The sequence below is a fragment of the Oncorhynchus masou genome, chromosome 24 (genome assembly GCF_036934945.1).
Source record: "Oncorhynchus masou masou isolate Uvic2021 chromosome 24, UVic_Omas_1.1, whole genome shotgun sequence".
Lineage (NCBI taxonomy): Eukaryota > Metazoa > Chordata > Actinopteri > Salmoniformes > Salmonidae > Oncorhynchus > Oncorhynchus masou.
This window is the reverse complement of record NC_088235.1, coordinates 117,054,054-117,076,906: the sequence shown is the minus strand read 5'-3', so window position 1 is coordinate 117,076,906 and position 22,853 is coordinate 117,054,054. Positions and strand designations below refer to the sequence as shown.

Below are 22,853 nucleotides of genomic sequence, written 5' to 3'. Positions count from 1 at the left end.
TGGCACCCTACACCCTATGGGCCCTGGTCACCCTATACCCTATGGGCCCTGGTCACCCTACACTCTATGGGCCCTGATCACCCTACACCCTATGGGCCTTGGTCAAATGGCACCCTACACCCTATGGGCCCTGGTCAAATGGCACCCTATACCCTATGGGCCCTGGTCAAAGGGCACCGTATACCCAATGGGCCAGGGTCAAATGGCACCCTACACCCTATGGGCCCTGGTCAAATGGCACCCTATACCATACGAGCCCTGGTCACCCTATACCCTATGGGCCCTGGTCACCCTATACCCTATGGGCCCTGGTCAAATGGCACCCTACACCCAATGGGCCCTGGTCAAATGGCACCCTATACCCCATTGTCCCTGGTCAAATGGCACCCTATACCCAATGGGCCCTGGTCAAATGGCACCCTATACCCAATGGGCCCTGGTCAAATGGCACCCTATACCCAATGGGCCCTGGTCAAATGGCACCCTACACCCAATGGGCCCTGGTCAAATGGTACCCTATGGGCCCTGGTCAAATGGCACCCTATACCCCATTGTCCCTGGTCAAATGGTACCCTATGGGCCCTGGTCAAATGGCACCCTATACCCAATGGGCCCTGGTCAAATGGCACCCTATACCCCATTGTCCCTGGTCAAATGGTACCCTATGGGCCCTGGTCAAATGGCACCCTACACCCTATTGGCCCTGGTCAAATGGCACCCTATACCCAATGGGCCCTGGTCAAATGGCACCCTATACCCCATTGTCCCTGGTCAAATGGCACCCTATACCCAATGGGCCCTGGTCAAATGGCACCCTATACCCCATTGTCCCTGGTCAAATGGCACCCTACACCCTATGGGCCCTGGTCAAATGGCACCCTATACCCTATGGGCCCTGGTCAAATGGCACCCTTTACCCTACGGGCCCTGGTCACCCTATACCCTATGGGCCCTGGTCACCCTATACCCTATGGGCCCTGGTCAAATGGCACCCTATACCCAATGGGCCCTGGTCAAATGGCACCCTATACCCAATGTGCCCTGGTCAAATGGCACCCTATACCCAATGGGCCCTGGTGAAATGGCACCCTATACCCTATGGGCCCTGGTCAAATGGCACCCTATACCCTATGGGCCCTGGTCAAATGGTACCCTATGGACCCTGGTCAAAATTACTGCACTATCTATAAGGATTAGGATGCCATTAGGGAGGCATTAAATATTATCCTTTGAAAACCCAGATCTTTGGATATGAATGGTGAATGGTGAAATGCAGTATTTAGGTGGTCCTATTAAAGTTTCATAATTGTTGTTTGTATAACTGTCTTATACCAGTCTCATAACCGAGTCTCTTATACCAGTCTCATAACCGAGTCTCTTATACCAGTCTCTTATACCAGTCTCTTATACCAGTCTCATAACCGAGTCTCTTATACCAGTCTCATAACCGAGTCTCTTATACCAGTCTCTTATACCAGTCTCTTATACCAGTCTCTTATACCAGTCTCATAACCGAGTCTCTTATACCAGTCTCATAACTGAGTCTCTTATACCAGTCTCTTATACCAGTCTCTTATACCAGTCTCTTATACCAGTCTCATAACCGAGTCTCTTATACCAGTCTCATAACTGAGTCTCTTATACCAGTCTCTTATACCAGTCTCTTATACCAGTCTCTTATACCAGTCTCATAACCCAGTCTCTTATACCAGTCTCTTGTACCAGTCTCATAACCGTTATATCAAATTACTAGTTCTCTGCATTGTGATTACAGATGGTTCTAGTTCTCTGCATTACAACAGGTTTCCTCTTTCCCTTACAGATGATTCTAGTTGCCATCTTCTCAGAGACTGGTTTCTTTGACTACTGTGCTGTGAAGGTGAGTTGGTCAACAGTGGCACTGTCCTGAGTGACTCTAAACGTTGCTTTCCAGTAGGTCTAGCCACTGTCCTGAGTGACTCTAAACGTTGCTTTCCAGTAGGTGTAGCCACTGTCCTGAGGGACTCTAAACGTTGCTTTCCAGTAGGTCTAGCCACTGTCCTGAGTGACTCTAAACGTTGCTTTCCAGTAGGTCTAGCCACTGTCCTGAGTGACTCTAAACGTTGCTTTCCAGTAGGTCTAGCCACTGTCCTGAGGGCCTCTAAACGTTGCTTTCCAGTAGGTCTAGCCACTGTCCTGAGTGACCCTAAACGTTGCTTTCCAGGAGGTCTAGCCACTGTCCTGAGGGACTCTAAACGTTGCTTTCCAGGAGGTCTAGCCACTGTCCTGAGGGACTCTAAACGTTGCTTTCCAGTAGGTCTAGCCACTGTCCTGAGGGACTCTAAACGTTGCTTTCCAGTAGGTCTAGCCACTGTCCTGAGGGACTCTAAACGTTGCTTTCCAGTAGGTCTAGCCACTGTCCTGAGTGACTCTAAACGTTGCTTTCCAGTAGGTCTAGCCACTGTCCTGAGTGACTCTAAACGTTGCTTTCCAGGAGGTCTAGCCACTGTCCTGAGGGACTCTAAACGTTGCTTTCCAGTAGGTCTAGCCACTGTCCTGAGGGACTCTAAACGTTGCTTTCCAGTAGGTCTAGCCACTGTCCTGAGGGACTCTAAACGTTGCTTTCCAGTAGGTCTAGCCACTGTCCTGAGTGACTCTAAACGTTGCTTTCCAGTAGGTCTAGCCACTGTCCTGAGTGACTCTAAACGTTGCTTTCCAGTAGGTCTAGCCACTGTACTGAGGGACTCTAAACGTTGCTTTCCAGTAGGTCTAGCCACTGTCCTGAGGGACTCTAAACGTTGCTTTCCAGTAGGTCTAGCCACTGTCCTGAGGGACTCTAAATGCATTTCCTATATATTACATTTCATTTGACCAGAAGCCTGTGGGTCAAACGCAATGCCCCATATAGGGAACTAGGTGCCATTTGGGATGCAGGCTTTGTGCTATTATCCCATCCTCATCCTCTCTACACCCTCATCCTCTCATCCTCCCTCAACGCTCATCCTCTCTCCACGCTCATCCTCTCATCCTCTCTCCACTCTCATCCTCTCTCCACTCTCATCCTCTCTCCACACTCATCCTCTCTCCACTCTCATCCTCTCTCCACCCTCATCCTCTCATCCTCTCTCCACGCTCATCCTCTCTCCACGCTCATCCACTCTCCACGCTCATCCTCTCTCCACTCTCATCCTCTCTCCACCCTCATCCTCTCATCCTCTCTCCACGCTCATCCTCTCTCCACGCTCATCCTCTCTCCACGCTCATCCTCTCTCCACCCTCATCCTCTCATCCTCTCTCCACGCTCATCCTCATCCTCTCATCCTCTCTCCACATTCATCCTCTCTCCACGCTCATCCTCTCTCCACTCTCATCCTCTCTCCACCATCATCCTCTCTCCATGCTCATCCTCTTTCCACTCTCATCCTCTCTTCACCCTCATCCTCTCTCCACCCTCATCCTCTCATCCTCTCTCCACACTCATCCTCATCCTCTCATCCTCTCTCTACGCCTATCCTCTCTCCATGCTCATACTCTCTCAATGCCCATCCTCTCTCCACGCTCATCCTCTCTCCACCCTCATCCTCTCTCCACTCTCATCCTCTCTCCACTCTCATCCTCTCATCCTCTCTCCACGTTTATCCTCTCATCCTCTCTCCACCCTCATCCTCTCTCCACACTCATCCTCTCTCCACGCTAATCCTCTCTCCACCCTCATCCTCTCTTCACTCTCATCCTCTCTCCACACTTATCCCCTCTCCACCCTCATCCACTCTCCACCCTTATACTCTCTCCACCCTCATCCTCTCTTCACTCTCATCCTCTCATCCGCTCTCCACACTCATCCTCTTATCTTCTCTCCACCCTCATCCTCTCTTCACTCTCATCGTCTCTTCACTTTCATCCTCTCTCCACGCTCATCCTCTCATCCCCTCTCCACCCTCATCCTTTCTCCACCCTCATCCTCTCATCCTTTCTCCACCCTCATCCTCTCTTCACTCTCATCCTCCCTCCACGCTCATCCTCTCATCTTCTTTCCACCCTCTTCCTCTCTTCACTCTCATCCTCTCTCCACACTCATCCTCTCATCCCCTCTCCACCCTCATCCTTTCTCCACCCTCATCCTCTCATCCTTTCTCCACCCTCATCCTCTCTCCACGCTCATCCTCTCATCCCCTCTCCACCCTCATCCTTTCTCCACCCTCATCCTCTCTTCACTCTCATCCTCGCTCCACGCTCATCCTCTCATCCACTCTCCACCCTCATCCTTTCTCCACCCTCATCCTCTCTTCACTCTCATCCTCTCTCCACGCTCATCCTCTCATCTTCTCTCCATGCTCATCCTCTCTCCACCCTCATCCTCTCATCCTCTCTCCACCCTCATCCTCCCATCCTCTCTCCACCCTCATCCCCTCTCCACCCTCATGGAGTGAATATTTTAGATTAAATCATATTTAGTGAGTATTTTAGTTTAATCATATTTAGTGAGTATTTTAGATTAAATCACATTTAGTGAGTATTTTAGGTGTAATCAAATATAATGAATATTTTCGGTGTAATAATATTTAGTGAATGTTTAACATATCTCCTCTCCCACCTCCAGGCCTACCAGCTGTCCAGAGGCAAGGTCTGGCCCATGATCATCATTCTGTGTCTCATAGCAGCCATCCTGTCTGCCTTCCTGGACAACGTGACGACTATGATGCTCTTTACTCCTGTCACCATCAGGTACAGATTAATAACCATCAGGTACAGATTAATAACCATCAGGTACAGTGTAATAACCATCAGGTACAGATTAATAACCATCAGGTACAGTGTAATAACCATCAGGTACAGATTAATAACCATCAGGTACAGATTAATAACCATCAGGTATAGCTGTTACCATCAGGTACAGATTAATAACCATCAGGTACAGATTAATAACCATCAGGTATAGTGTAATAACCATCAGGTACAGATTAATAACCATCAGGTACAGATTAATAACCATCAGGTATAGCTGTTACCATCAGGTACAGATTAATAACCATCAGGTACAGTGTAATAACCATCAGGTACAGTGTAATAACCATCAGGTACAGTGTAATAACCATCAGGTACAGTGTAATAACCATCAGGTACAGTGTAATAACCATCAGGTACAGCTGTTACCATCAGGTACAGATTAATAACCATCAGGTATAGTGTAATAACCATCAGGTACAGATTAATAACCATCAGGTACAGATTAATAACCATCAGGTACAGATTAATAACCATCAGGTACAGATTAATAACCATCAGGTACAGTGTAATAACCATCAGGTACAGTGTAATAACCATCAGGTACAGTGTAATAACCATCAGGTACAGTGTAATAACCATCAGGTACAGATTCATAACCATCAGGTACAGATTAATAACCATCAGGTACAGTGTAATAACCATCAGGTACAGTGTAATAACCATCAGGTACAGATTCATAACCATCAGGTACAGTGTAATAACCATCAGGTACAGTGTAATAACCATCAGGTACAGTGTAATAACCATCAGGTACAGTGTAATAACCATCAGGTACAGTGTAATAACCATCAGGTACAGTGTAATAACCATCAGGTACAGTGTAATAACCATCAGGTACAGTGTAATAACATCAGGTACAGTGTAATAACCATCAGGTACAGTGTAATAACCATCAGGTACAGTGTAATAACCATCAGGTACAGTGTAATAACCATCAGGTACAGTGTAATAACCATCAGGTACAGTGTAATAACCATCAGGTACAGTGTAATAACCATCAGGTACAGTGTAATAACCATCAGGTACAGTGTAATAACCATCAGGTACAGTGTAATAACCATCAGGTACAGTGTAATAACATCAGGTACAGTGTAATAACCATCAGGTACAGTGTAATAACCATCAGGTACAGTGTAATAACCATCAGGTACAGTGTAATAACCATCAGGTACAGTGTAATAACCATCAGGTACAGTGTAATAACCATCAGGTACAGTGTAATAACCATCAGGTACAGCTGTTACCATCAGGTACAGTGTAATAACCATCAGGTACAGTGTAAACCCACAGCTGTCACCATTGCATGATAATCCCAGGCCTGATGCACACTGTAAACATAGGGAGAATCTGCATACTCATCGCCTCCTTCTCAAAACCCATTGGAAGAGAAAGCCATTGAGCTCCCTCCGCCTGTCACTATCAGGTAACCATCATCACACCAGACCTGCTCTGCAAACTGGATGAAGCATCTCAAGCTTTCTGTGGTCTCTACTGTTTTCAACACTCTACTCCCCTCTCTACCTCTCTCTCTGTCTCTCTCTCTCTCTTTCCCCCATCTCTCCCTTCCCCCTCTCTTTCTCTCTCTCTCTCTACCTCTCTCTCTGTCTCTCGCTCTCTCTGTCTCTCGCTCTCTCTTTCCCCCATCTCTCCCTTCCCCCTCTCTTTCTCTCTCTCTCTCTGTCTCTCTTTCTGTCTCTCTCTCTCTCTCTGTCTCTCTCTCTCCACCCTCTCTTTCCCCCCTCTCTTCCTATCTATTCTGAGTGGACAGAGTTGTTGTTCATCACTTCTTGTCTCTCTCTCTTCCCCCCACCTCTCTCTCTCTCTCTCTCTCTCTCTCCCAACCTCTCTCCTCTTTCCTTTTCAATTCAATTCAGTTATTTTTTTGTAATGGGAAACAAATATTTTCATTGTCGAAGCAAAAGGAATAGACAATAAACAAGAGGGAAATAAATCAAATCAAATCCAACTTTATTAGTCACGTGCACCGAATAAAACAATTGGTGACCTTACAGTGAAACTCTTACTTACAAGCCCTTAACCAAGAGTTTAGTCTATTTGATAAATATTTTCTTAAGTATAAAATAATACTAAAAACTAACACAATAAGAATAAGCATAACTAGGCTATATACAGGGTATTACAGTACAGAGTCAATGTGGAGGCTATATACTGGGTATTACGGTACAGAGTCAATGTGGAGGCTATATACAGGGTATTACGGTACAGAGTCAGTGTGGAGGCTATATACAGGGTATTACGGTACAGAGTCAATGTGGAGGCTATATACAGGGTATTACGGTACAGAGTCAATGTGGAGGCTATATACAGGGGGTACCAGTACAGCGTCAATGTGGAGGCTATATACAGGGGGTACCAGTACAGCGTCAATGTGGAGGCTATATACAGGGGGCACCGGTACAGAGTCAGTGTGGAGGCTATATACAGGGTATTACAGTACAGAGTCAATGTGGAGGCTATATACTGGGTATTACGGTACAGAGTCAATGTGGAGGCTATATACAGGGTATTACGGTACAGAGTCAGTGTGGAGGCTATATACAGGGTATTACGGTACAGAGTCAGTGTGGAGGCTATATACAGGGTGTACCAGTACAGAGTCAATGTGGAGGCTATATACAGGGGGTACCAGTACAGCGTCAATGTGGAGGCTATATACAGGGGGCACCGGTACAGAGTCAATGTGGAGGCTATATACAAGGTAATACGGTACAGAGTCAGTGTGGAGGCTATATACAGGGTATTACGGTACAGAGTCAGTGTGGAGGCTGTATACAGGGGGAACCGGTACAGAGTCAATGTGGAGGCTATATACAGGGGGTACCAGTACAGAGTCAATGTGGAGGCTATATACAGGGGGCACCGGTACAGAGTCAGTGTGGAGGCTATATACAGCGTATTACGGTACAGAGTCAGTGTGGAGGCTATATACAGGGTATTACGGTACAGAGTCAGTGTGGAGGCTATATACAGGGTGTACCAGTACAGAGTCAATGTGGAGGCTATATACAGGGGGTACCAGTACAGCGTCAATGTGGAGGCTATATACAGGGGGCACCGGTACAGAGTCAATGTGGAGGCTATATACAAGGTATTACGGTACAGAGTCAGTGTGGAGGCTATATACAGGGTATTACGGTACAGAGTCAGTGTGGAGGCTATATACAGGGGGATCCGGTACAGAGTCAATGTGGAGGCTATATACAGGGGGTACCAGTACAGAGTCAGTGTGGAGGCTATATACAGCGTATTACGGTACAGAGTCAGTGTGGAGGCTATATACAGGGTATTACGGTACAGAGTCAGTGTGCGGGGGTACAGGTTAGAGGTAATTTGTAGGTGGGGGTGAAGTGACTATGCATAGATAACAAACAGCGAGTAGCAGCAGTGTACAAAAGGAGGGGGGGTCAATGTAAATAGTCCGGTGGCGATTTTATTAATTGTTCAGAAATAAACAAGTTAATGTTAGTAAACATTACACTCACAAAAGTTTTAATAGAATATAGACAATTCAAATGTTATATATTATTGATTATGTACAGTGTTGTAACAATGACCAAGTAGTACGAAGTGGAAAATAAATGGGCTGTAAATATAGGCTGTAATTACAATGTTTTGTGCTATCTAAATGGTTCCCCCCCTCTTTCATTACAATGTTTTGTGCTATCTAAATGGTTCCCCCCTCTCTTTCATTACAATGTTTTGTGCTATCTAAATGGTTCCCCCCCGCTCTTTCATTACAATGTTTTGTGCTATCTAAATGGTTCCCCCCTCTCTTTCATTACAATGTTTTGTGCTATCTAAATGGTTCCCCCTCTCTTTCATTACAATGTTTTGTGCTATCTAAATGGTTCCCCCCCTCTCTTTCATTACAATGTTTTGTGCTATCTAAATGGTTCCCCCTCTCTTTCATTACAATGTTTTGTGCTATCTAAATGGTTCCCCCCGTCTCTTTCATTACAATGTTTTGTGCTATCTAAATGATTCCCCCTCTCTTTCATTACAATGTTTTGTGCTATCTAAATGGTTCCCCCCCTCTTTCATTACAATGTTTTGTGCTATCTAAATGGTTCCCCCCTCTCTTTCATTACAATGTTTTGTGCTATCTAAATGGTTCCCCCCCTCTCTTTCATTACAATGTTTTGTGCTATCTAAATGGTTCCCCCTCTCTTTCGTTACAATGTTTTGTGCTATCTAAATGGTTCCCCCCCTCTTTCATTACAATGTTTTGTGCTATCTAAATGGTTCCCCTCCATCTTTTCATTACAATGTTTTGTGCTATCTAAATGGTTCCCCCTCTCTTTCATTACAATGTTTTGTGCTATCTAAATGGTTCCCCCCCCTCTTTCATTACAATGTTTTGTGCTATCTAAATGGTTCCCCCTCTCTCTTTCATTACAATGTTTTGTGCTATCTAAATGCTTCCCCCCTCTCTTTCATTACAATGTTTTGTGCTATCTAAATGGTTCCCCTCTCTCTTTCATTACAATGTTTTGTGCTATCTAAATGGTTCCCCCCTCTCTTTCATTACAATGTTTTGTGCTATCTAAATGGTTCCCCCCCTCTCTTTCATTACAATGTTTTGTGCTATCTAAATGGTTCCCCCCCTCTCTTTCATTACAATGTTTTGTGCTATCTAAATGGTTCCCCCCCTCTCTTTCATTACAATGTTTTGTGCTATCTAAATGGTTCCCCCCTCTTTCATTACAATGTTTTGTGCTATCTAACTGGTCCCCCCTCTTTCATTACAATGTTTTGTGCTATCTAAATGGTTCCCCCCCTCTTTTCATTACAATGTTTTGTGCTATCTAAATGGTTCCCCCCTCTCTCTCTTTCATTACAATGTTTTGTGCTATCTAAATGGTTCCCCCCTCTCTTTCATTACAATGTTTTGTGCTATCTAAATGGTTCCCCCTCTCTCTTTCATTACAATGTTTTGTGCTATCTAAATGGTTCCCCCTCTCTCTTTCATTACAATGTTTTGTGCTATCTAAATGCCCCCTTCCCAATGTTTTGTGCTATCTAAATGGTTCCCCTCTCTCTTTCATTACAATGTTTTGTGCTATCTAAATGGTTCCCCCCTCTCTTTCATTACAATGTTTTGTGCTATCTAAATGGTTCCCCCCTCTCTTTCATTACAATGTTTTGTGCTATCTAAATGGTTCCCCCCTCTCTTTCATTACAATGTTTTGTGCTATCTAAATGGTTCCCCCCCTCTCTTTCATTACAATGTTTTGTGCTATCTAAATGGTTCCCCCCTCTCTTTCATTACAATGTTTTGTGCTATCTAAATGGTTCCCCCCTCTCTTTCATTACAATGTTTTGTGCTATCTAAATGGTTCCCCCCCTCTCTTTCATTACAATGTTTTGTGCTATCTAAATGGTTCCCCCCTCTCTTTCATTACAATGTTTTGTGCTATCTAAATGGTTCCCCCCTCTCTTTCATTACAATGTTTTGTGCTATCTAAATGGTTCCCCCCTCTTTTCATTACAATGTTTTGTGCTATCTAAATGGTTCCCCCTCTCTTTCATTACAATGTTTTGTGCTATCTAAATGGTTCCCCCCTCTTTCATTACAATGTTTTGTGCTATCTAACTGGTCCCCCCTCTTTCATTACAATGTTTTGTGCTATCTAAATGGTTCCCCCCTCTCTTTCATTACAATGTTTTGTGCTATCTAAATGGTTCCCCCCTCTCTTTCATTACAATGTTTTGTGCTATCTAAATGGTTCCCCCCTCTTTTCATTACAATGTTTTGTGCTATCTAAATGGTTCCCCCTCTCTCTTTCATTACAATGTTTTGTGCTATCTAAATGGTTCCCCCTCTCTTTTCATTACAATGTTTTGTGCTATCTAAATGGTTCCCCTCCCCATTACAATGTTTTGTGCTATCTAAATGGTTCTTTCTTTCATTACAATGTTTTGTGCTATCTAAATGGTTCCCCCCTCTCTTTCATTACAATGTTTTGTGCTATCTAAATGGTTCCCCCTCTCTTTCATTACAATGTTTTGTGCTATCTAAATGGTTCCCCCCCTCTCTTTCATTACAATGTTTTGTGCTATCTAAATGGTTCCCCCCCTCTCTTTCATTACAATGTTTTGTGCTATCTAAATGATTTCCCCCTCTCTCTTTCATTACAATGTTTTGTGCTATCTAACTGGTCCCCCCCCTCTTTCATTACAATGTTTTGTGCTATCTAAATGGTTCCCCCTCTCTTTCATTACAATGTTTTGTGCTATCTAAATGGTTCCCCCCTCTCTTTCATTACAATGTTTTGTGCTATCTAAATGGTTCCCCCCTCTCTTTCATTACAATGTTTTGTGCTATCTAAATGATTCCCCCCTCTCTTTCATTACAATGTTTTGTGCTTCTAAATGGTTCCCCCCCCCTCTTTCATTACAATGTTTTGTGCTATCTAAATGGTTCCCCCCTCTCTTTCATTACAATGTTTTGTGCTATCTAAATGGTTCCCCCTCTTTCATTACAATGTTTTGTGCTATCTAAATGGTTCCCCCTCTCTTTCATTACAATGTTTTGTGCTATCTAAATGGTTCCCCCCGTCTTTCATTACAATGTTTTGTGCTATCTAAATGGTTCCCCCCTCTTTCATTACAATGTTTTGTGCTATCTAAATGGTTCCCCCCTCTCTTTCATTACAATGTTTTGTGCTATCTAAATGGTTCCCCCCTCTTTCATTACAATGTTTTGTGCTATCTAAATGGTTACCCCCTCTCTTTCATTACAATGTTTTGTGCTATCTAAATGGTTCCCCCTCTCTTTCATTACAATGTTTTGTGCTATCTAAATGGTTCCCCCCTCTTTCATTACAATGTTTTGTGCTATCTAAATGGTTACCCCCCCCTCTCTTTCATTACAATGTTTTGTGCTATCTAAATGGTTCCCCCTCTCTTTCATTACAATGTTTTGTGCTATCTAAATGGTTCCCCCCTCTCTTTCATTACAATGTTTTGTGCTATCTAAATGGTTCCCCCTCTCTCTTTCATTACAATGTTTTGTGCTATCTAAATGGTTCCCCCCTCTCTCTTTCATTACAATGTTTTGTGCTATCTAAATGGTTCCCCCCTCTCTTTCATTACAATGTTTTGTGCTATCTAAATGGTTCCCCCTCTCTTTCATTACAATGTTTTGTGCTATCTAAATGGTTCCCCCTCTCTTTCATTACAATGTTTTGTGCTATCTAAATGCTTCCCCCTCTCTTTCATTACAATGTTTTGTGCTATCTAAATGGTTCCCCCTCTCTTTCATTACAATGTTTTGTGCTATCTAAATGGTTCCCCCCCTCTCTTTCATTACAATGTTTTGTGCTATCTAAATGGTTCCCCCCCTCTTTCATTACAATGTTTTGTGCTTTCATTACAATGTTTTGTGCTATCTAAATGGTTCCCCCCTCTCTTTCATTACAATGTTTTGTGCTATCTAAATGGTTCCCCCCCCTCTCTTTCATTACAATGTTTTGTGCTATCTAAATGGTTCCCCCTCTCTTTCATTACAATGTTTTGTGCTATCTAAATGGTTCCCCCCTCTCTTTCATTACAATGTTTTGTGCTATCTAAATGGTTCCCCCCTCTCTTTCATTACAATGTTTTGTGCTATCTAAATGGTTCCCCCCTCTCTTTCATTACAATGTTTTGTGCTATCTAAATGGTTCCCCCCCCTCTCTTTCATTACAATGTTTTGTGCTATCTAAATGGTTCCCCCGCTCTCTTTCATTACAATGTTTTGTGCTATCTAAATGGTTCCCCCCTCTCTTTCATTACAATGTTTTGTGCTATCTAAATGGTTCCCCCCCTCTCTTTCATTACAATGTTGTGTGCTATCTAAATGGTCCCCCCCTCTCTTTCATTACAATGTTTTGTGCTATCTAAATGGTTCCCCCCTCTCTTTCACTACAATGTTGTGTGCTATCTAAATGATTCCCCCCCCCTGGTTCCTGTAGGTTATGTGAGGTCCTCAACCTTGACCCCAGACACGTCCTGATAGCTGAGGTGATCTTCACCAACATCGGAGGGGCGGCAACAGCAGTCGGGGACCCCCCCAACGTTATCATCGTCTCCAACCAGGACCTCCGGAGGAGTGTAGGACTAGCACCCTATTCCCTATATAGTGCACTACTATTGACCAGGGCCTGCACCCTATTCCCTATATAGAGCACTACTGTTGACCAGGGCCTGCACCCTATTCCCTATATAGAGCACTACTGTTGACCAGGGCCTGCACCCTATATAGAGCACTACTGTTGACCAGGGCCTGCACCCTATTCCCTATATAGAGCACTACTATTGACCAGGGCCTGCACCCTATTCCCTATATAGAGCACTACTGTTGACCAGGGCCTGCACCCTAATCCCTATATAGAGCACTATTGATGCACCCTAATCCCTATATAGAGCACTATTGATGCACCCTATTCCCTATATAGAGCACTACTGTTGACCAGGGCCTGCACCCTATTCCCTATATAGAGCACTATTGTTGCACCCTATTCCCTATATAGAGCGCTACTGTTGACTATTTTTTTTCCAAGGTCTGTAGATATACGGATCCTGATATTGTGAATATCTGGGACACAGACTTACTGTGAACTTAACTCGAGGTTTAAATCAGGTCACTGGGTCGGGCCTTGGATACAACAATAACACAGACTGGTTGTGAACTATAACACACCTGGTGAAGGGGACGTTATTTAACTAGGCAAGTCAGTTAAGAACAAATTCTTATTTACAATGACGGCCAAGAAACAGTCGCTTGTTCAGGAGCAGAACGACAGATTTTCAGATCGGGGATTCGAACCAGCAACCTTTCGGTTACTAGTCCAACGCTCTAACCACTAGGCTACCCTGCAGCCCAGCATTGTAAGGCTGTGTTGAGACATTGACTCATCAATGACCCAAGCCCAGCTCAGACTTTCAGCACGGTTATAGGGAAGCACGTTCAGCAAGCACTTACACAAATGACTAATGATTGGCTGAGAGAAATTGATGATAAAAAGATTGTGGGAGCTGTTTTTTTTAGACTTCAGTGCGGCGTTTGACATTGTCGATCGTAGTCTGCTGTTGGAAAAACATACAGTACAAGTCAAAGTTTGGACACCTACTCATTCAAGGGTTTTTCTTTATTTTTACTATTTTCTACATTGTAGAATAATAATGAAGACATCAAAACTATGATATAACACATATGGTATCCTGTAGTAAGTAAATCAAAATATATGTAATATTTGAGATTCTTCAAAGTAGCCACCCTTTGCCTTGATGACAGCTCTGCGCATTCCCTCAACCAGCTTCATGATGTAGTCACCTGGAATGAAGAATCTCAAATATGAGATATATTTTGTTTTGTTTAACACTTTTTTGGTAACTACATGATTCCATATGTGCTATTTCAAAGTTTTGATGTCTTCACTACATTCTACAATGTAGAAAATAGTAAAAAATTAAGAAAAACCCTTGAATGAGTAGGTGTGTCCAAACATTTGACTGGTACTATAGATATGTGAAACCAGGTAACAAGGCGGGATGCACCTGAGCTCAATTTCGTGTTTCATAGCAAAGGGTCTGAATACTTATGTAAACATATGTGTATTTATGTATTTCAGTTTTTTATTTTTAATACATTTGCAAACATTTATATAAACCTGTTTTCGCTTTGTCAGTATAGAGTATTGTGTGTAGATTGCTTTCAATTACTATTATTTGATTTAGAATAAGGCTGTAACGTAACAAAATGTGGGTTAAGTTAAGGTGCCTGAATACTTTCCGAAGGCTCTGTATGTGTGCCAGTGTGTGCCAGTGTGTGCCGTGTGTGCCGTGTGTGCCGTGTGTGCCGTGTGTGCCGTGTGTGCCGTGTGTGCCAGTGTGTGCCAGTGTGTGCCGTGTGTGCCAGTGTGTGCCAGTGTGTGCCCGTGTGTCCCGTGTGTGCCCGTGTGTGCCTGTGTGTGCCCGTGTGTGCCAGTGTGTGCCAGTGTGTGCCAGTGTGTGCCAGTGTGTGCCAGTGTGTGCCCGTGTGTCCCGTGTGTCCGTGTGTGCCCGTGTGTGCCCGTGTGTGCCCGTGTGTCCCGTGTGTGCCCGTGTGTCCCGTGTGTTCCAGTGTGTGCCCGTGTGTGCCCGTGTGTCCCGTGTGTGCCCGTGTGTCCCGTGTGTTCCAGTGTGTGCCCGTGTGTGCCAGTGTGTGCCTGTGTGTCCCGTGTGTGCCCGTGTGTCCCGTGTGTTCCAGTGTGTGCCCGTGTGTGCCCGTGTGTCCCGTGTGTGCCCGTGTGTCCCGTGTGTTCCAGTGTGTGCCCGTGTGCCAGTGTGTGCCCGTGTGTGCCAGTGTGTGCCAGTGTGTCCCGTGTGTGCCCGTGTGTCCCGTGTGTTCCAGTGTGTGCCAGTGTGTGCCAGTGTGTCCCGTGTGTGCCCGTGTGTGCCAGTGTGTCCCGTGTGTGCCCGTGTGTGCCCGTGTGTTCCAGTGTGTGCCGTGTGTGCCGTGTGTGCCGTGTGTGCCGTGTGTGCCGTGTGTGCCGTGTGTGCCGTGTGTGCCGTGTGTGCCGTGTGTGCCGTGTGTGCCGTGTGTGCCGTGTGTGCCGTGTGTGCCCGTGTGTTCCAGTGTGTGCCCGTGTGCCCGTGTGTGCCAGTGTGTGCCAGTGTGTCCCGTGTGTGCCCGTGTGTGCCCGTGTGTACCAGTCTGTGCCAGTGTGTACGTGCATGCTTGAGTGTGTGTGTACACTACAGGTGGCATCCACAGATTTTCCTGGTAATTGGGTGTCATCTCCTGTAGCCGGTAACCCGTGGTGACAGCTCTGGCATTAGTAGCTGCTGGACCGCCATTGGGCTACCAGACACCCTGTAAACCAATCAGAGTGGCTCACTCCCCAGGCTCGACCTGGCCTGTAACCAATCACAGCATATCACACTTTAGGCTGCTGACTGTAGACAGACAAACAGCACCTTGATGTTTTAAGACAGCCACAGACTAGACCACATACACCTAGGGTGCATCCCAAATGGCCACCTATTCTCTATACTGTGCACTTGAAGATTTTTAGTTGGCTGACTTGTTTAGCAGCGTCTTGCTGACTGTGAAGTGGGGCATGAACAAATGATGAGGGAATGAGATCTCCTAATTTACAAGGTGTTGTCTGCATCACCCTAAACATGTGTTACCACACAGAACATGTGTTTTAGGATACCACACTATTTATAAAAGGAGGCAGTGGTTGAGTCTCAAATGGAACCCTATTCCCATACCCCCTATATAGAGATCATATCCCCTATATAGAGACCATACCCCCTATATAGAGACCATACCCCCTATCATACCCCCTATATAGAGACCATACCCCCTATATAGAGACCATACCACCTATATAGAGACCATACACCCTATATAGAGTCCATACCCCCTATCATACCCCCTATATAGAGACCATACCCCCTATATAGAGACCATACCCCCTATCATACCCCCTATATAGAGACCATACCCCCTATATAGAGACCATACCCCCTATATAGAGACCATACCCCCTATATAGAGACCATACCCCCTATATAGAGACCATACCCCCTATATAGAGACCATACCACCTATATAGAGACCATACCCCCTATATAGAGACCATACCCCCTATCATACCCCCTATATAGAGACCATACCCCCTATATAGAGACCATACCCCCTATATAGAGACCATACCCCCTATCATACCCCCTATATAGAGACCATACCACCTATATAGAGACCATACCCCTTATATAGAGTCCATACCCCCTATCATACCCCCTATATAGAGACCATACCCCCTATATAGAGACCATACCCCCTATCATACCCCCTATATAGAGACCATACCCCCTATATAGAGACCATACCCCCTATATAGAGACCATACCCCCTATCATACCCCCTATATAGAGACCATACCCCCTATATAGAGACCATACCCCCTATCATACCCCCTATATAGAGACCATACCCCCTATATAGAGACCATACCCCCTATATAGAGACCATACCCCCTATATAGAGACCATACCCCCTATATAGAGTCCATACACCCTATATAGAGCCCATATCTCCTACATAGAGCCCATATCTCCTACATAAAGACCATACCCCCAATATAGAGACCATATCCCCTAATATAGAGACCATATCCCCTAATATAGAGACCATACCCCCTATATAGAGACCATACCCCCTATATAGAGACCATACCCCCTATATAGAGACCATATCCCCTATATAGAGATCATATCCCCTATATAGAGACCGTATCCCCTATATAGAGATCATATCCCCTATATAGAGATCATATCCCCTATATAGAGACTGTACCCCCTATATAGAGACCATACCCCCTATATAGAGACCATATCCCCTATATAGAGACCATACCCCCTATATAGAGACCATACCCCCTATATAGAGACCGTATCCCCTATATAGAGATCATATCCCCTATATAGAGATCATATCCCCTATATAGAGACCATATCCCCTATATAGAGATCATATCCCCTATATAGAGACCATACTGCCAATATAGAGATCATATCCCCTATATAGAGATCATATCCCCTATATAGAGATCATATCCCCTATATAGAGACCATATCCCCTATATAGAGATCATATCCCCTATATAGAGACCATATCCCCTATATAGAGACCATACTGCCAATATAGAGATCATATCCCCTATATAGAGACCATATCCCCTATATAGAGACCATACCCCCTATATAGAGATCATATCTCCTATATAGAGACCATATCCCCTATATAGAGACCGTACCCCCTATATAGAGACCATATCCCCTATATAGAGACCATATCCCCTATATAGAGACCATACCCCCTATATAGAGCCCATATCCCCTATATAGAGACCGTACCCCCTATAAAGAGTCCATACACCCTATATAGAGCCCATATCTTCTACATAGAGCCCATATCTCCTACATAGAGCCCATATCTCCTACATAGAGAATAGGGTGCCAATTGGGACGCATGACCTCACAGCAACCAATCAGGGTGGTGGAGGCAAGGCAAGACTGTTGTCAGAGTGTAGCAAACTCTGCAGACCTGGGATGGTTGAATCCCCCATATACAGTACATTTGGAATGTATTCAGACCCCTGGACCTTTTCCACATTTTATTATGTTACAGCCTTATTCTAAAATGGATTTAAAAAAATGAAAGTAATCAACCTACATACAATACACCAAAATGATGTGCGAATACAGGCTTTTAGAAATGTTTGCAAATGTATTGAAAGTAAAAAACAGAAATAGCTTATTCAGACTCTTTGCTATGAGACTCAAAATTTAGCTCAGGTGCATCCTGTTCCCATTGATCGTCCTTGAGATTTTTCTACAACTTGATTTAATTAATTGGACATGATTTTGAAAGGCACACACCTGTCGATATAAGGTCCCACAGTTGACGGTGCATATCAGAGCAAAAACCAAGCCATGAGGTTGAAGGAATTGTCCGTAGAGCGAGACAGTGTTGTGTCGAGGCACACATCTGGGATGAATGAAGTAGTCTAGCTCTAATACATAGAATGAAGTAGCTGTAATACATAGAATGAAGTAGCTCTAATACATAGAATGAAGTAGCTCTAATACATAGAATGAAGTAGCTCTAATACATAGAATGAAGTAGTCTAGCTCTAACACATAGAATGAAGTAGCCTAGCTCTAATACATAGAATGAAGTAGCTCTAATACATAGAATGAAGTAGCTCTAATATATAGAATGAAGTAGCCTAGCTCTAATACATAGAATGAAGTAGGTCTAATATATAGAATGAAGTAGCTCTAATACATAGAATGAAGTAGCTCTAATATATAGAATGAAGTAGCTCTAATACATAGAATGAAGTAGCCTAGCTCTAATACATAGAATGAAGTAGCTCTAATACATAGAATGAAGTAGCTCTAATACATAGAATGAAGTAGCTCTAATACATAGAATGAAGTAGCTCTAATACATAGAATGAAGTAGTCTAGCTCTAACACATAGAATGAAGTAGCTCTAATACATAGAATGAAGTAGCTCTAATACATAGAATGAAGTAGTCTAGCTCTAATACATAGAATGAAGTAGCCTAGCTCTAATACATAGAATGAAGTAGGTCAAATACATAGAATGAAGTAGCTCTAATACATAGAATGAAGTAGTCTAGCTCTAATACATAGAATGAAGTAGCTCTAATAAATAGAATGAAGTAGCTCTAATATATAGAATGAAGTAGCTCTAATACATAGAATGAAGTAGCTCTAATACATAGAATGAAGTAGCTCTAATAAATAGAATGAAGTAGCTCTAATATATAGAATGAAGTAGCTCTAATACATAGAATGAAGTAGCTCTAATATATAGAATGAAGTAGCTCTAATACATAGAATGAAGTAGCTCTAATACATAGAATGAAGTAGCCTAGCTCTAATACATAGAATGAAGTAGCCTAGCTCTAATACATAGAATGAAGTAGCTCTAATACATAGAATGAAGTAGCTCTAATACATAGAATGAAGTAGTCTAGCTCTAATACATAGAATGAAGTAGCTCTAATACATAGAATGAAGTAATCTAGTGGTTAGAGTATTGGACTAGTAACCGAAAGGTAAATGTAAGTTCAAATCCCCGAGCTGACAAGGTACAAAATCTGTCGTTCTGCCCCTGAACAGGCAGTTAACCCACTGTTCCTAGGCCGTCATTGAAAATAAGAATTTGTTCTTAAGTGACTTGCCTAGTAAAATAAAAGTAAAAAAAAATAAAAAATAAATAGAATGAAGTAGTCTAGCTCTAATAAATAGAATGAAGTAGCTCTAATACATAGAATGAAGTAGCCTAGCTCTAATACATAGAATGAAGTAGTCTAGCTCTAATACATAGAATGAAGTAGTCTAGCTCTAATACATAGAATGAAGTAGTCTAGCTCTAATAAATAGAATGAAGTAGTCTAGCTCTAATACATAGAATGAAGTAGTCTAGCTCTAATACATAGAATGAAGTAGTCTAGCTCTAATACATAGAATGAAGTAGTCTAGCTCTAATACATAGAATGAAGTAGTCTAGCTCTAATACATAGAATGAAGTAGCCTAGCTCTAATACATAGAATGAAGTAGTCTAGCTCTAATACATAGAATGAAGTAGCTCTAATACATAGAATGAAGTAGCTCTAATACATAGAATGAAGTAGCTCTAATACATAGAATGAAGTAGTCTAGCTCTAATACATAGAATGAAGTAGCCTAGCTCTAATACATAGAATGAAGTAGCCTAGCTCTAATACATAGAATGAAGTAGTCTAGCTCTAATACATAGAATGAAGTAGCTCTAATACATAGAATGAAGTAGCCTAGCTCTAATACATAGAATGAAGTAGTCTAGCTCTAATAAATAGAATGAAGTAGCTCTAATACATAGAATGAAGTAGTCTAGCTCTAATAAATAGAATGAAGTAGTCTAGCTCTAATACATAGAATGAAGTAGCTCTAATACATAGAATGAAGTAGCCTAGCTCTAATAAATAGAATGAAGTAGTCTAGCTCTAATACATAGAATGAAGTAGTCTAGCTCTAATACATAGAATGAAGTAGCCTAGCTCTAATACATAGAATGAAGTAGTCTAGCTCTAATACATAGAATGAAGTAGCCTAGCTCTAATACATAGAATGAAGTAGCCTAGCTCTAATACATAGAATGAAGTAGTCTAGCTCTAATAAATAGAATGAAGTAGTCTAGCTCTAATACATAGAATGAAGTAGTCTAGCTCTAATACATAGAATGAAGTAGTCTAGCTCTAATACATAGAATGAAGTAGTCTAGCTCTAATACATAGAATGAAGTAGTCTAGCTCTAATAAATAGAATGAAGTAGTCTAGCTCTAATACATAGAATGAAGTAGTCTAGCTCTAATACATAGAATGAAGTAGTCTAGCTCTAATAAATAGAATGAAGTATCCTATTCTAACCTCTGTCTCTGTCTCTTCCAGGGGATAGATTTTGCTAGTTTCACGGGCTACATGTTCCTGGGGATCTGTCTGGTCCTTCTCACCTCCTTCCCTTTCCTTCGCCTGCTCTACTGGAACAAGAAGCTATACAACAAGGAGTCCAGCGAGATCGTCGGTGAGTCTGATTGTGTGTGTGTTTGTGATTGTTTGAGACTGTTGGTGTGTGTTTGTGTATAGCTGGCTAGCTAAAGCCAACTTCCTATAAATGCTAGTTGGCTAGTATTACGGAGAAACATCCAAACATTAATAAGCTACATTAGCTTGATCAAATAAATTTACTAAACACCTTTCGCGAGTCCTGCCTGTCACTGGCAGCTAAATTCAAACGATGTGTTTTTAACTCAACACTCTCTCTCCTCCACTGCAACTAGTACTTTTGGGTGTCAGGGAAAATGTATGGAATAAAAAGTACATTATTTTCTTCAGGAATGTAGTGAAGTAAAAGTTGTCAAAAATATAAATAGTAAGGTACAGAAACAACAACAACTACTTCAGTAGTACATTAAAGTATTTTTACTGAAGTACTTTACACCACTGACTATTGTTCAAGCCATTATTGGAGGGACTGCACACGAATGAGGCAAAGGGAGAGAGGTGTTGGCACCCAAGGGACCACCGGACACCAGGGCTATAGGTGCGCACATTATCCACCTTTTGAAAACGTAGCCTACTTCTAATAAAGTTAACAAAGCACTCACTAGTCTAGCTATGTACTGTAATTATTAGCTAGTTGCAGATATGTCGATTACAAAAACTGTGCAAAGCTGGTGGATGTAGTTACCTAGATATAGTTACCTAGATATACCTAGATGTAGTTACCTAGATGTAGTTACCTAGATATACCTAGATGTAGTTACCTAGATGTAGTTACCTAGATATACCTAGATGTAGTTACCTAGATGTAGTTACCTAGATATACCTAGATGTAGTTACCTAGATGTAGTTACCTAGATATAGTTACCTAGATATACCTAGATGTAGTTACCTAGATGTAGTTACCTAGACATACCTAGATGTAGTTACCTAGATGTAGTTACCTAGATATACCTAGATATACCTAGATGTAGTTACCTAGATATACCTTGATGTAGTTACCTAGATGTAGTTACCTAGATGTAGTTACCTAGATATACCTAGATGTAGTTACCTAGATGTAGTTACCTAGACATACCTAGATGTAGTTACCTAGATGTAGTTACCTAGATATACCAAGATGTAGTTACCTAGATGTAGTTACCTAGATATACCAAGATGTAGTTACCTAGATATACCTAGATGTAGTTACCTAGATATACCTAGATGTAGTTACCTAGATGTAGTTACCTAGATATACCTAGATGTAGTTACCTAGATTTACCTAGATGTAGCTACCTAGATGTAGTTACCTAGATGTAGTTACCTAGATGTAGTTACCTAGATATACCTAGATGTAGTTACCTAGATGTAGTTACCTAGACATACCTAGATGTAGTTACCTAGATGTAGTTACCTAGATATACCAAGATGTAGTTACCTAGATTTACCTAGATGTAGCTACCTAGATGTAGTTACCTAGATGTAGTTACCTAGATATACCTAGATGTAGTTACCTAGATATACCTAGATGTAGTTACCTAGATGTAGTTACCTAGATATACCTAGATGTAGTTACCTAGATTTACCTAGATGTAGCTACCTAGATGTAGTTACCTAGATATACCTAGATGTAGTTACCTAGATGTAGTTACCTAGATATACCTAGATGTAGTTACCTAGATATACCTAGATGTAGTTAACCAAAATATACCTAGATGTAGTTACCTAGATATACCTATATGTAGTTACCTAGATGTAGTTACCTCTCTTTCTCTCTCTCTCTCTCCCCCTTCTCTCTCGCTCTCTCTCTCTCTCTCTCTCTCTCTCTCTCTCTCTCTCTCTCTCTCTCTCTCTCTCTCTTTCTCTCTCTTAATTCAATTCAATTCAATTCAAGGGTTTTATTGGCATGGGAAACATGTGCTAACATTACCAAAGCAAGTGAAGTAGATAATATACAAAAGTGAAATAA

The 22,853-nt window shown here is 42.5% G+C and overlaps 1 protein-coding gene across 1 annotated transcript in view; it reads left to right on the top strand.

Annotated features, from left to right (window-relative positions):
* The window catches only part of oca2 (oculocutaneous albinism II), a 229,428-nt gene that overhangs the window by 99,995 nt on the left and 106,580 nt on the right, over positions 1-22,853 (top strand). Inside the window, exons 11-14 of the mRNA XM_064933250.1 lie at positions 1,823-1,879; positions 4,580-4,704; positions 12,744-12,882; positions 20,792-20,924. Coding sequence (XP_064789322.1) covers positions 1,823-1,879; positions 4,580-4,704; positions 12,744-12,882; positions 20,792-20,924 — 454 coding nt within the window. The remainder of the gene's footprint in view (positions 1-1,822; positions 1,880-4,579; positions 4,705-12,743; positions 12,883-20,791; positions 20,925-22,853) is intronic.